Source organism: Hordeum vulgare, chromosome 1H (assembly GCF_904849725.1).
Source record: "Hordeum vulgare subsp. vulgare chromosome 1H, MorexV3_pseudomolecules_assembly, whole genome shotgun sequence".
Taxonomy (NCBI): domain Eukaryota; kingdom Viridiplantae; phylum Streptophyta; class Magnoliopsida; order Poales; family Poaceae; genus Hordeum; species Hordeum vulgare.
The window spans coordinates 408,862,736-408,877,039 of NC_058518.1; the positions used below are offsets into that span (position 1 = coordinate 408,862,736).

Below are 14,304 nucleotides of genomic sequence, written 5' to 3' on the forward strand. Positions count from 1 at the left end.
AAGCCAGGTAATATTTCAACCAGCCTTTTATTAACTTTAGTTCAGCAACAAGGAAAACCCTAAAGATGAGCAGATCCAACACTCAAAAAAAAAGGATGAGCAGATCCATGTTCAATTGAGGTTCATATATGTGTTATTATATTTACGGTGGCCTTTGGCCTTTTGCTTTCTGGCCTTTGGCCTCCCTTGTACATGTATATATGATGGTTTTTGCCTCCTGATAATATTAAGTTGCTATTCCTAACATGGTATTAGAGCCCTAGGGTTTTTTTTTTCGCATGCACGACTCGTGCTCTTCCGATCCAGTTTCTCGCGTCGGCAGTCGCAGCTCCTATCTCCGGCTGATTGCTGCTCTGCTATCAGTATTGCACGGGACCCAGTGAAGCATGAGCTTATCAAGCATATTGGGGTTGATGCTTTCTTTGTGCGCCCTGGTATGCAAGGCCATGTTATTGCTCTTTAGTATGTGCCTTCCGAGTTACAGCTGGCGGACTTTTTCACGAAGGCCCAGACTAGAGCGCAACATGGATTTTACCTCTCCAAACTCAGTGATGTGGATCTACCATGAGTTTTTTGGGTGGGGGGGTGGGGTTGAGCTATATTTATGGTGCCCTTTGGCCTCCCCTGTACATGTATATATGATGGCTTTTACCTCCTGATAATACTAAGTTGCTATTCCTAACAATATGTACCCAATGTAGAACATGTTAGGTGCAAAATAAAATAAAGATCACATTGTACTGACTGCACAAAAAGACGAAAGACTGTATTCCTCTTATGTAGTAACATATAAGTCATTTTTTTCTCCTTTTTTATACATTGCACATATGATCATGCTTGTGCACAAATTTCTGTATGAGCACATATTCGTATGTGTGCGGAACATTTATGCATTTAACAAAAAATGCAGAAAATTCATTGGTGTAGAACATGTATACTGTGCATCTGCACCGAAGCGTGCAAAAATATGATCATACTGCACTGTAGGGAAAAAAGACAAAAAATCATAAACATTGTTTGAAATATAAGTCAACTTCTTATCCTTTTGTACAGTGGACATGCATTTTGCATATATTGCACATAAGATAACATTTTTGCACGCGCACATCTTCTAATGTGTTCAACTTCACAAACCAAAAACGGACCATTTGAAACTGAGTTCGTAAAACCTGATCTTGATAACTGTAGGTTGGCTAACATGTAAAAAACACTTGAATTTTAATACTCCCTCCATCCATATTACTTGTCGCTCAAACGGATGTATCTAGACGTATTCCTGTGCTAGATACATCCGTTTGAGCAACAAGTAATATGGATCAGAGGGAATACATGATTTGATCAATTAAGAACAAACTTTTGGTACAGAAAAACTGAACAAACCTCATTTAAACGCAGATCACGACCATATCGCAGTTGTGTTGTTGAGGTGAAGATGTGTTCCATGCCATCCTCAACAGATCTATAGACAGCATCTGTATCCTCAGAACTCAAAACCTCTGATGTAGGGACGTCAGATGCAGTTGGTACAGTTACAGGTTGCAAATGCAGCATATATGGGACTGAAATTGATGTCAAATTATCATTGCTCCCAAACGCAGTTTCTTTCCTTGCTGAACTCATCTTTGATGTAGCTAGATCTTCTCTGCCGACAAGAACATAAGCAGATGCAGGCCAGTCATCTGGAGGAGACTCACGGCATTTGTCCAGTGCCTGTAACATGAAACCGTATATTAAAAGAAACCCCATAGCATCATATAACAAATGGCAAAGATAGCACACACACATGGCGGAGGACGAGAGATATGCCAATTGGTAGCAAGTCCAATTGCTGACGCCCAAACTTTTCAGCAACCATAGCCAGAACAGTAAGCTCCTCTGTATTTCTCGCTGAACCGTTGGCAACTTCACAGTATACGCCAGATGAGAGATTTCTCCCTTGCCTTTCTGCTCCTAGTAACAAACTATAAAACGACACCACTTTCCTACCCCAGCTCACAGCAGATCCTTTCTGTTTGCACATTAGAGCAGGAATGTCATCTAAATTCGACAAGTGACAACCATGATGCAGGCAGTTTTCAAACCAACGAAACAGACATGGTGGAGTTTTCAAAGCAGTAGCAGAAGCTAGGGAATGGAAGTCAACCAAGTTGTGGGGAAAGTCCCTGCAATAATAATCTACATAACTACTTTCGTCCAGGGATGAAGCAACCCTACATAACAAGGAGGCAAGACATCCTAGATCCCTGCAAAGACAAACCACAGAGCCAACATAAGTTAAAAAAGTCGTAGAGAGTGCTGCAATATACATGACATATATGCAAAGAAGTCTCAAGTCATTCAAGATCACACTGAATCTCAACACAGTAATCTAAGGAAATTAGCATCACCAGTGCACAGAAACCTAATAAAATTTCTCACTAGAGAGTACATACAATTGTAACTGCAGCTAGAACAAACTCACAGAAATGGTTTGATCTCATTTACATAGTAATTGGCATACGAAGTTGGGCACTTCAGAAATAACTATCATGGATTACTACTGTTACAAAATCAACTTGCACAGGTCAACATACTATAAACTATGAATACCCTATACTCCCTCCGTTTCATAATGTAGTGCGTATAGATTTTTTGAGAAGTCAAACTTTGCAAACTTTGATCAAGTTTATACAGAAAATTATTTATATATACAATACCAAATATATAAAATATGAAACTACATCTTATGATGAATCTAATGATATATGTTTGGCATTTTAGATGTAAATGTTTTTCTCCGCAAACTTGGTCAAAGTTTGTGCGGTTTAACTTTTCCAAAAAATTATATGCACTACATTATGGAACGGAGTGAGTATCTAGGAGTCTACACATGAAGATTTCCATTTTTCCTCATAATTGTATTAACTAAATTATTAGCTTCAGGGAGAATAAGGGACATAAAGAACCATAATTGTAGTCTATGAATTTGGTTTGTCACACTATAAGAATGAAATACATTATACATGGGATGAAAGATATGGCTAGACATTTACAGTCTCAGAAGATATGTATACCAAAACAAGCATCAACTTGGTTGACATTTAGATAGGTAAAATAGCCTGTTTAAGAAAAAAAGGAATAAAAAGGACTTACTGTTTCCGCAAAACATTCAGCTTCAGGTTCTCATATAGGGCATGCAATGTGTCTAAAGTTTCTCTCATAAACCGAATATAGAATGACGCATCTGAACTATGTTCATCTTGGAGGAAAGAATGAAAGCCTGTCCTGCTAGTACCATATGACATGGGCAAAAATGATGTGCCCGATATTGGAGATCTTTTGCAGTACTGCGCATGGTATTTGCTGTCGATCAAAAAGTCCCAAGCAGTACTAGACGATGTGGATGATTTAGTTGGCAAAGTTCGTTCATATCTCGCGCAAGCTTTTGATATTTCATAGCTGAAAGATTCCCACTCTGAATCCACATGAGAGCTCGAAGACAGGCAAGCAGGATCATTATCACCCCAGAGAAGAGAAATAAAATGACTGTAAAAACACATCTGCAGGCCCTCTGACATAGCAGTTATGCAGTCACTAACCAAAGAAGATGAAGGATATTTGCGTAATGAACATCTGAGCATCTGCAGAAAGAAAATATGTAAAATAAACCATAAGATCAACTGAATAGTAATAACAAAGCCGTACAAAATCAAAAACAACAGTGAGAGGAACATCACAATTAATCAAAACACATGTATTAAGTTTCAGCTATCCCTTTGTACATTAGAGTAACTTAACTGATACTCCCTCCGTCCCAAAATAACTGTCTCAAGCTTAGTACAATTTTGTACTAGAGTTAGTACAAAGTTGAGACACTTATTTTGGGACGGAGGGAGTATTATTGTAGCAGTTCACATAGCAGCTGATGAACTACAGAAAATTCAAAAACACAAACTGGAAATCAAAATATCTGGTAGACTAGAAGATCCACGTGAGATACAACTTATGCTGGAAATACGAGTATTACCCTGACTATGAAGGCAATCCTAATTATTATAGTAAACGATTAACTATGGAGGCAACATTGACAAGGAGCTATTCCCACACAAAACCCAGCCGCAATCAAGCACCCACAGGCATCCCACCCCCCACGCAACCTCCTGCCCCAGCTACCTCTGTTAAAGGCTTTCATGGCAGGCATACATTGCTTGCCAACCGCATGACTTGGCTTTGGGTCCACCACATTCCTACAACCTCTGTTGAATGATGTAGATGTTGATGATTCGCAGATGCCAAACAGCTCCAGCTCTGAGGACGACACAAGGCTGGGTGCAAGAAGACAGTCAGGTACCTAGGGCGTGTTTGGTTTCTTGGGTTGCATGTGGCTCGCACCCGCCATGCAAAACCTGGATCGTTTGGTAGGCCGCATTGACTCTCCAGCCTGGCCCGTGGATGCAAAAGGAGGCTTCTCAGCCAGGCTCAGGGAAACGCAAGTTTCTTGTGTATCTCGCATGCAGGCTCTCGCTGGTTCGTTTTTCGTCTTCTATCTCTCGTCCCTTCACCGCATAGACCAACAGCCGCCGTCCTCGTCAAGCCCTGCCGTCGCTTGTCGACCACCACCAAGCGCCGCCGCCGCCGTTCTCGACCAAACGCCGCCGTCCTCGACCAAGCACCGCCGCCGCCCTCGTCAAGCCGCCCCATGCCAGATCCGGCCGCCTAGCGCCGCCGCACGTCGGATTTCGCCGTCCGCGTCGCCCCGATTTCAGCAAAATTCAGAAGAACATGGAGGATCCAACTGAGCCAAAACCCATCTCTACTCCTGCTTGCATCAGCCCAACCAGGCCATGCTCATCCAGGACCCCTCATGGAATGCAGCCTGTTGTAGCTACCCAGGGAACCAAACACGCCCCTAGCGCACCAGACTACCCGTTGAGTCCATCCACCCATGACTGTCCGCAACCCTGCTCTCCATCCAGGCACCATGGGACACTCATGTATGGACCAAAGCCGCAAGAGGCTTCCCCACCATGCACTTCCTCCCCATCGGAGAACACGGTACTTGCTCCCCGCAAGGGAACGACAACTTGGGAAACTTTGAGCATCGGCCAGCTTGCAATGTATATTTGCCATCGACACCGTGAACGGTAACGCGACTTGCTCGGCCTGTCGGTGTCGGTTAATGAGTTCTTGGGCCACTGTCATATGCTAAGGATCCCCCCCCCCGACTCCCCGAACATACTAATCTTGCAGATGACCATGGCCAATGTTAAGCTTCATGCACTAGCCGACGCAACCAAAAGTATAAATTGATGGAAAAGGCTAGGCAATCCACATATACATTTTAACGTTGACACGGGAAGTCAACACATGAATAGACTCAAAGGTATGGCTCAAGAGGCCTATGTGAACATAGGGGGGGCAACAACAATTTTAGGATAAATTGTGAAATCCAAGACGGACTTGAACTCAAGACCTTAGGCCTTGATACCATGTAAAGCTCCATGCACTAGCCAACACAACCACAAGTCCGGACTGATGAAAAGGGCTAGGAAATCCACATATACACTTCAATACCACATTTCACGTGTGACGCAGGAAGTCAACACGTGAATAGACTCAAAGGTATGGTTCAAGAGGACTATACGTGAACACAGGCTCTGATACCATGTTAAGCTTCATGCACTAGCTAACGCAACCCAACCAAAAGTCCAAACTAATGGAAAGGGCTAGGCAATCACAGATACACTTCAACACCCTCTTTCATATGTGACGCGGGAAGCCAGGACTTGAACTCGAGACCTTAGGCTCTGATACGATGTTAAGCTTTATGCACTATCTAATGCAACCAAAAGTCTGAGCTAATGGAAAAGGCTAGGCAATCCACATATACACTTCAAAACCCTCTTTCATGTGTGACGCAGGAAGTCAACACGTGAATAGACTCAGAGGTATAGCTCAAGAGACCTATACGTGGACACTGAGGGGGCAACAACAATTTTTGGATAAATTGCGAAAGCCAAGACTTGAATTTAGGACCTTAGGCCCCGATACCATGTTAAGCTGCATGCACTAGCCAACGCAATTAAATGTTTGAACTAATGGAAAGGGCTAGGCAATCCACATATACACTTCAACGGCCTACATGTTGCAGCAGCTCACAGCACACGACATCACGATGAGTGATATGTACACAACTGACGGTCCTATTTTGTCACCCTTCGAGTGACAATCCCATCCGTCACCCAAGGGATCTCGAAGCTCCTTAGCAATGCATCTAACCTCCACACTTACTTCGACAAGAGCCTGGTTAAACCCACCAATTGCGATGTTAACAAGATAGAGATCACTCACTTCTTTGAGTACCAGATTATTGGTTTCAAACTCAAGTACATAGGAGCTCCCATGTCGCATGTTGGATGTCCTCTTCCAATAAGCCCTTGTCAACTGCAAAGCGTACAAGCTGCCACCAAAAGGTATGGTGCCTTGGACTGATGAAATCAACTCTCTCGGCTATCCTAGTGCACCAATTGCTACTTGCTAAGTCTTCACCCTAGAGAAACTTCGAGCAGATTGACAAGGATCAACAAAGACCAGTTGTGGGCATTGTCACGTCAACTGGAGCAAGATATGCGGCCAATCCATCTATCCATCTCAGGGGACTTGGCAGCCAAGATCTACCACGGATGGGGCTTGCGCTACAGTTTGTTGGCTATGTCGAAATCACATCAACGATACAGCATGATGCCTAAGTGTAGGGGCAAGAAATGAAGTGTGGCAACAGCAATCGAGATCTTGGGCCAAGGTCATCCACGGTGTTATAGGCATGGCGAGATGCAATATGCCATGCTTTGGCAGGCAGTTTATGTGGTTCAGCTTATGGGTCCTAGCACCCTTCACTGGTGATGGAGCGTGAATGGGGAATTGTCTACTTGATTGTGCTACTAGGTGCCCTTCCACGGCTATCTAGTCCACCTCGTGGAACCTAACTTGGAAAACCTGGGCATGTCAAGTTCTTTTGCTAGCTTTGCTCGGACTGCTGCTCGAAGGCCGGGAGGCTAGCCAGAAGAAGCTCAACATACAAGAAAGAATGATTGCCATGTGACCCGTCTGAGGCAAAGATGTGGTACCTCTTGGTCGACTGTCCATTTTACTACCAGGTTGGTCCAAGTTACTTTCCCGGACAAGACCAATCTCTACCACTCGGCTTATGGAGAGGATGTTGTCAGCCGATGGGCTTACGATAAGGACTATTACAGTATATGTGGATTGCACTAGCCCTTTCCATCAGTTCGGACTTTTGGTTGCGTTGGCTAATGCATGAAGCTTAACATGGTATTAGAACTAAGGTCTTCAGTTCAAGTCCTGGCTTTCGTAATTTATTAAAAATTGTTGGTAACCCCCCTTTGTGTCCACGTAGAGGCTTCCTGAGTCATACGTGAGTTTCGCGCATCGTCGTTCTCTTTCGGTTGCACGTGTTGACTTGTCTTCCCCGTCACACATGAGAGGGGTGTTACAGTATATGTGGATTGCACTAGCCCTTTCCATCCGTTTGGACTTTTGGTTGCGTTGGCTAATGCATGAAGCTTAACAAGGACCTCATCTAGTAGTACAGCATGCACGACGCACTTGAGGAAAAAGATTGCATGAATGGCCCTTAGCCACTTGGTAGTTCTCGAAGGGCCTTAAAGCATGGCCTCTTGGCACCACACGTCCTGAGAGCAGAAGCTTGAACCTTTGATACACTGAGGCAACGTGCTTGAAGTTTCTCATGCCATAGGATGTTCTTGTAGCTTGGTCATATGTGTGTATTAAGAGTGTTTCTAAGGCCTAGTTTAGGCTTGTAGATGAACCTTTTATCAATGCATAAGAACACAGAGGTTTGTAGAATTTTCTCAAAGATAAAATTATTTAATCAACTACACTACTTGATGTACACCAAACTTTAAACCATGAGGTAGTGTCATCACCTATTGACTTAGCTACTCGCTTATTCTTAACAAATACTCAACCGAATTTATCTGCATTTAATTTTATTTCAAAAGAAGAGCAATATACTTTTCTGAATTCCTATCTGCTGCAATTCAAAACATAAAGCACAGCGCAGTTCAGCAATCACAAACTGAGGCTTCCTCCACATGAAAACTTGCACCTTAAGAAAGAAATAAAAGCATAGAAGACCCATCGTGAATAACATGGAAAAGTATACTACCAAACACATAGCATCAGTATTTCACTATTTCTCCATTGTATAATATACAGCACAACCATACAGAAATCTGAATATCATGCACATCACACCTAAAGATCTAGCGCGGAAGCTAGCAAGCTTCTACCAGAAGCAAGATCACCAAAATGATTTACTAAGTAAACTGAAAATACATGCTGAAATAACAAATAAACGAACATAAGAAAACCAGAAGCTCTGTCGAACATATAACCAAAACACGGCTAAGGATCAAAAGCTTCTAAATAATACTGATTGTATCAGTAAAAGAAAAGGAGAACTAGCATAGTGCTAGACTAATATGCGTGGGGCAAACCAAATGAATAATTTTGACATCGAAATACAGAGGGGAGGGGTGTATGGACAAACCTACCAGGCCATTGCTGCATGTTAAATTTACACGACCTTCAACAGCATCTGCTATGCTTGTGATCTTCACACTGGAGTACAAATTTTTAACCTCGGAATTTAGCTCATAATTTGATGATATGCCCTTTCCAAATTCAGTAGGGAGACTGTAGCTGCAGAGGCACTGCTTTCCAGACTGCGTTTCACATATAACAGGTGTAAGAATTACTTTTGATATTCGAACAGCTGCTGGATGACAAGATTTAAAAAGCAATGCAATCTAACAAGAATAAATATGTTTAAAATTACATCTTGATAAGAGACTTGTGGGAGAGTGATGTTATGGAAGTCCTAGCAGTGTCCTTTTTCATTAAACTTTATGACCATGATACATTTACACACACTCCGAGTATTTTATTTGCCATATAAGCCAACAAAAGGTATTATGTTCGATAACCAAGCAATGAGAGTTGATCATTTTCATAATCTCTTGCTTACTGAGTAAAATTTCAACATTCACCTCAGACCGGAAGGTCCAAAGGTCGAGTGTGTGAATGACGGAATGTTAAACAATAACATCAATAGTCCCAGGAGACCAGAATGCAAATCAAGGCCAGCTGGGCATCATTCAGGATAGGAAGATAAAAACAGAAGAAAGTTGACTTTATAATCATATCCATGTGATTAAAAAGAAGTGCAAAGCTTGCAGTGTGATCACAGAAAATATATGCATATATAGAAAATTGAAAAAAAGAACATACATAAAGAAGTAGATCATTCTCAGGAGTAAGAATTAGGATGTCTGTAAAGGGAAGGAGTCCAACCCGTGCTCTGCAAGGTACAAAACAGTAATATTAATACTAGTCGATTGAGGATCCAAAACCATGTGCTAAAATCTACCTTGAGCGAGTTACGACAACTGGTGCAGCAGCAAATGCAGGGATGTTCCAACTCATGTGTGATTTAATATCGCCAAATGCTTCTTTATTAGTCTCATCTACTTGAATCCTTACAGCAAGCAATGTTTTTTGTTCATGAAGTAAAAAACAAATTATTGGCATCCCATCAATATCAGTTGCCAAGAACACCTGGTAAGAACAACTGAAGTCAGTTTCAAGTAATAACAAAACAAAAGATGTTGCTACTGCAAATATCACAAAGTAGAACACGAAAGAATAAGGAAACTGCGGAGACAGATATAAACCATCAGCAAAACAGGTTTGAATGTCTCTTATTCTCTTGAGTTAAATTTTATAAAACATGCAACAAGCACCAAGGAAAATGGGCGGCCTATACATCCGACTGATCTAAGTGGTCATAAATAATTACCCACTAAGAAAGGAAAGGTTAAATTATCATACAAGAATTGCAAAAGCATAATAGAGCAGAACCATTTACATGCTGTATTAAAAAAATGATGTTGATAAAATATAATTAAATTCTTAATACTCCCTCCGATCCTATTACTTGCCTTAGATTTGTTTACATACAGATGTATCTAGACACGTTTTAGTGGCAGGAAGGGGATAGAAGTGACCACAGTAAAATAATATTGGCATGCCTAGTTACGAAAAAAAATCAAAAGTAAAGCCTTTTGGGTGTGAGAAAGTTGTACCATAACTACAGTTCAGTAAATGTTTGCTCAACAGAAACAGAACTAAGTCATGTGCCATATATAATGGCAGGAAGGGGACAGAGGATATAGTGAACACCAGAGGAAGCAACAACAACAACAACAACAAAGCCTTTAGTCCCAAACAAGTTGGGGTAGGCTAGATGTGAAACCCATAATATCTCGCGACATTATCAGCATGCTCCAATCCTTTAGATCTCTCTTTACGGACTCTTCCCATGGCTAGTTCGGTCTACCCCGGCCTTGCTTGACACTATCAGCATGCTTTAGCCGTCCGCTATGCACTGGGGCTTCTGGAGGCCTGCGCTGAATATGCCCAAACCATCTCAGACGATGTTGGACAAGCTTCTCTTCAATTGGCGCTACCCCAACTCTATCTCGTATATCATCATTCCGGATTCGGTCCTTCCTTATGTGGCCACGCATCCATCTCAACATGCGCATCTCCACCACACCTAGCTGTTGCACATGTCGCCTTTTAGTCGACCAACACTCAGCGCCATACAACATTACGGGTCGAACCGCCGTCCTATAGAACTTGCCTTTTAGCTTTTGTGGCGCCCTCTTGTCACAAAGAATGCCAGAAGCTTGGCACCACTTCATCCATCCGGCTTTAATTTGATGGTTCACATCTTCATCGATATCCCCATCCTTCTACAATATTGACCCCAAATATCGAAAGGTGTTCTTCTGAGCCACCACCTGCCCATCAAGGCTAACATCCCCCTCCTCCTCGACCAGAGGAAGCAGATAAAGATAAAATAATTACGTAATATCCTAACTTAATTGACATCTAGGATTAGTTAATCCAAAACTAGGATGTATAAACATTCAAAAAAGAAAAGTGAACTGTGGTTTTCAATCATATAATATTTCATGTCCAGATCTTCTTCTCAATTTGGTACATTGAATCATGTTGCAAGATAGGTACGCTATGTGCACTAATTTGGTATACACCAAAATGATCGCTACAGGTACCCCTTTTAGATCAATGCTCTTACCAGCACCAAAAAGGATATATATATAATTCAACTATTTAATGATGCAGAAAATAAATAAAATAACATGCCTGAAAATTACACCAGCATTTAAGAAAAATGGGTAATTTCTGAGCTCTGATTAAGGCAGATCTTTTTCAAGCAAGGTTAAGCAGCATACAAGAAAGAATACAAGGCGAACAAAAATGAAAAATGTGCTATAGATAGGAAGCATGACAAAAGTGGAATTTTTTAAACATATAATTAGAATGGAGCAACCTTACTAGCAGCAGACTGGGAGCATTTTCCCTGCCATATCTTACGGAATGCAAACTTATGCTGGGAAATGTCACGGGGAATTGATAGCATCGCATTGTCATCCATTGCTTCCTGGTAAGTTGCACCATCAACTTGCCAAACAGAATGCTGAAATTTTCCTGCACAAGAAAAGACAAATGCATATCCGGCCATAAAAAGATGGAAAAGTACAGCTCACAAAGCCTAAAACACTACCTTTATGATATGATGCCATTAGTGGTATTCTATCACTTGTCCATATGGTCTTTTCATCAAAATCTTTCATCATACTTAATCTGCTCCTTTCTTCAAAATATGTTGCCTGAAAGTGGTTGGTCAATTACGTAACGAAAAACCATTGTGTTAAAAACTGATCATACTCTTATTGATGACAATCTATCAAAAGCTATCCAGCCAATAATCTATGGATCAGGTAGTATATTTCTACGGTCTGCACATGCCCTGATGTGATAGGCAGTAATTCCCTGCTAAAATGCTATTACATGAGTAACTATGTCCACCCTCGTATTTTTCACATAATGGTAATTAGCAGCCAATCCCTTTTCTCAAGGGAGAGAAATCAATCCCTTGACAATCCACCAAGTGTATATGAAGTATAAGGAAAACTAAGTTCATAAATATACCTGCGGCACTTCAAATGGATGTTTCAAAATGAGATGAGAAGATATAATGGCCCCATCAGATTTATTGACCGAGTCCAGTGTTTGGGCTTGGCATGCAGCATTGTAGTTCAACCCAAATTCCTTGTTAGGACGAGTTAAATCCCGTGCATTTAGCAGTGAACTAGAGGATGATACCATGCGGCTTCCATCAGAAGATTTCTGAAGTAGAATACCGAAAGGAAGAGACCATATTGATGAAACAGCATATGGTAGTGGAATACTAACAACCTCGCCTGCAACATAAAATGTTTATACTATAAGCACGAGAGTATTAAACAGTTCAGTGCTATGACATTCAGCGTTATAGTAAAACAGGATAGTCTTACCAGTTACATCATATATAGATAAAGTATCAACTTGAAGAACGCACAAAAGGGCATCACTAAGTGCCTCCATACGACACCAGCAGGCCTACATTTCAGGTTAGCATGGGAAAATGAGCACCTATTGTAAGAAGCATGATTACAATTCAATTTTCATCACTAATTAAAAGTAGTGTGGAGTAGAACTTAGTTGATGAGTATCTCCTTCTGTAGTAGACAGTTTAACATTGCAAAAAAATTGAGGTGCAGAAGAAAAGTTAAATATATAAGTATGCTGGTAATAAAAAAATGTCAAGTACATTGGAGGGGACATTGCATGAAGAACCACATCCAGCAGAGAATTTGAGTATCAGTCATTACCAGCTCAGCTTTGTTATTTCTAATCGGACAAGAAATAAACAACTATATGGAAAAAAATATAGGAAAACTGTAATTTGTTAAACAAGGAAGACAACAAAATCAACTTACCATTATGACTGTGTTTGGAAAAGCGTATCTTTTGTGAACTCGAGAGCCATTACTCCATATAATCCTACAAGACAGGACAGACATAAACAGGTCTTACTGACTGTAAAAGAATTCAACATATACAAAATGCAAGACCAATTAGACTATAACAAGTCTATCTAAGTTTGGCATACATTTAATGCCATTGGAGCTCCATGAGACCTTGGTTGATGAGTTTCGTCTAATTAACTGGAAACATGCAAATGAAATGGAAGAGATGCAAGCATGTATAGCAGCCTTTTGCTAGGATAGGAAAGGTTCATGCCACGCTTTTCGAAGAAATGCATCACTGTGCCACGCAAGCTCTTAGTGCTTGATTACCAAGTGCGGAAAAAAATGATTTGGTATTGGAAACAGGAAACCAGCCTGCTGGTGTTGAGACTGGTTATGCAGTCTGAATGCAAATCCTGAGACTGACTGCCACCGGTGCCATGACTTTGTTTGGTGAATGCGGGAGCTCCCGGACAGTTTAAGAACAAAACAATTTGGTGTCCTCGAAGAAGCCATAATAGAAAATAAAAAACAAAGCCGTGGGGGGGGGGGGGGGGGGGGGGCTACGATTACCTAAACAAATTATGTAGCAAAGTGAGTGGAGTTCAACAATGGTAAGACCTAATTCTTCATTTTCGACCTTCCCACCAGAATGTGCAGTCAGTAACGGGACAGAAGGGGGGGGGGGGGGGGGGGGGGGGCATACCGATTACCGCGGATGAAGAGCTCGTGGTCGCCGTCCGCGCCGGAGGAGGAGGAGGCGGCCTCGTCAGGGGCGGGAGCCGGGGAGGCGGCGACCGAGGGGTCGAAGAGGAAGTAGTCGTAGTCCTGCAGCGGCCGCGCCTCGGGGCCCCCGCCATCGGCCTCCTCGGCGGCCAGCCCGCGCGGGCGGAACTCCCGCAGCACCGTGAGCTGCCGCGACCCGATCGCCGGCGGCGGCATCGAGGAGGAGGGGAGGAGAGCGGGGAGGCAAAATGTGGTGTCGTCTCGCCTAGGTGAGGGGAAACCGAGCTCCATTGTCGCGCTCGCCGGGGGCTTCCAAATTATTTGCCGCGGCGAGCGAGGAAGTGAGGAACCCTAGTGGGGGGAACGAAATGTGGGAGGAAAATTGCGCGCGGGGCATTTGAGTTGGGCTAAGCCCGTTGTCCTGGTGGGCTGAAACGTGGTATGGCGCGCTTTTTTCCTTTCAACGACAATATGGGTGCTATCGTTGTCTAAACAAAAAGAAAATGGGTGCTACCGTGCAAAAGAAAAAAGTTAAAGAAAAAGACAATTGAGAGAATCGAAAAGGTCTACAATCTCACGAATAGTGTTCAAAAATTCAATATCAAATTCTATTTTT

The 14,304-nt window shown here is 42.2% G+C and overlaps 1 protein-coding gene across 3 annotated transcripts in view; it reads right to left on the minus strand.

The window, feature by feature from the left end:
- LOC123441002 (anaphase-promoting complex subunit 1) overlaps positions 1-14,031 on the minus strand; it is a 35,570-nt gene extending 21,539 nt beyond the window's left edge. The window contains exons 1-12 of one of the 3 annotated variants that reach the window (XM_045117538.1): positions 13,669-13,919; positions 12,933-12,996; positions 12,468-12,552; positions 12,103-12,374; positions 11,675-11,780; positions 11,441-11,598; positions 9,452-9,639; positions 9,313-9,382; positions 8,577-8,747; positions 3,133-3,620; positions 1,784-2,243; positions 1,381-1,710 (exon numbers count right to left, since the gene is read on the minus strand). In XM_045117538.1, the coding sequence (XP_044973473.1) occupies positions 1,381-1,710; positions 1,784-2,243; positions 3,133-3,620; positions 8,577-8,747; positions 9,313-9,382; positions 9,452-9,639; positions 11,441-11,598; positions 11,675-11,780; positions 12,103-12,374; positions 12,468-12,552; positions 12,933-12,996; positions 13,669-13,904 (2,628 nt within the window). In that variant the 5' untranslated portion in view covers positions 13,905-13,919. Of the gene's footprint in view, positions 1-1,380; positions 1,711-1,783; positions 2,244-3,132; positions 3,621-8,576; positions 8,748-9,312; positions 9,383-9,451; positions 9,640-10,166; positions 10,249-11,440; positions 11,599-11,674; positions 11,781-12,102; positions 12,375-12,467; positions 12,553-12,932; positions 12,997-13,668 lie in introns of those variants that run through there. The other 2 variants (XM_045117549.1, XM_045117540.1) reach the window with 2 other exon arrangements.
- Between the last annotated feature and the right edge of the window lie 273 nt (positions 14,032-14,304).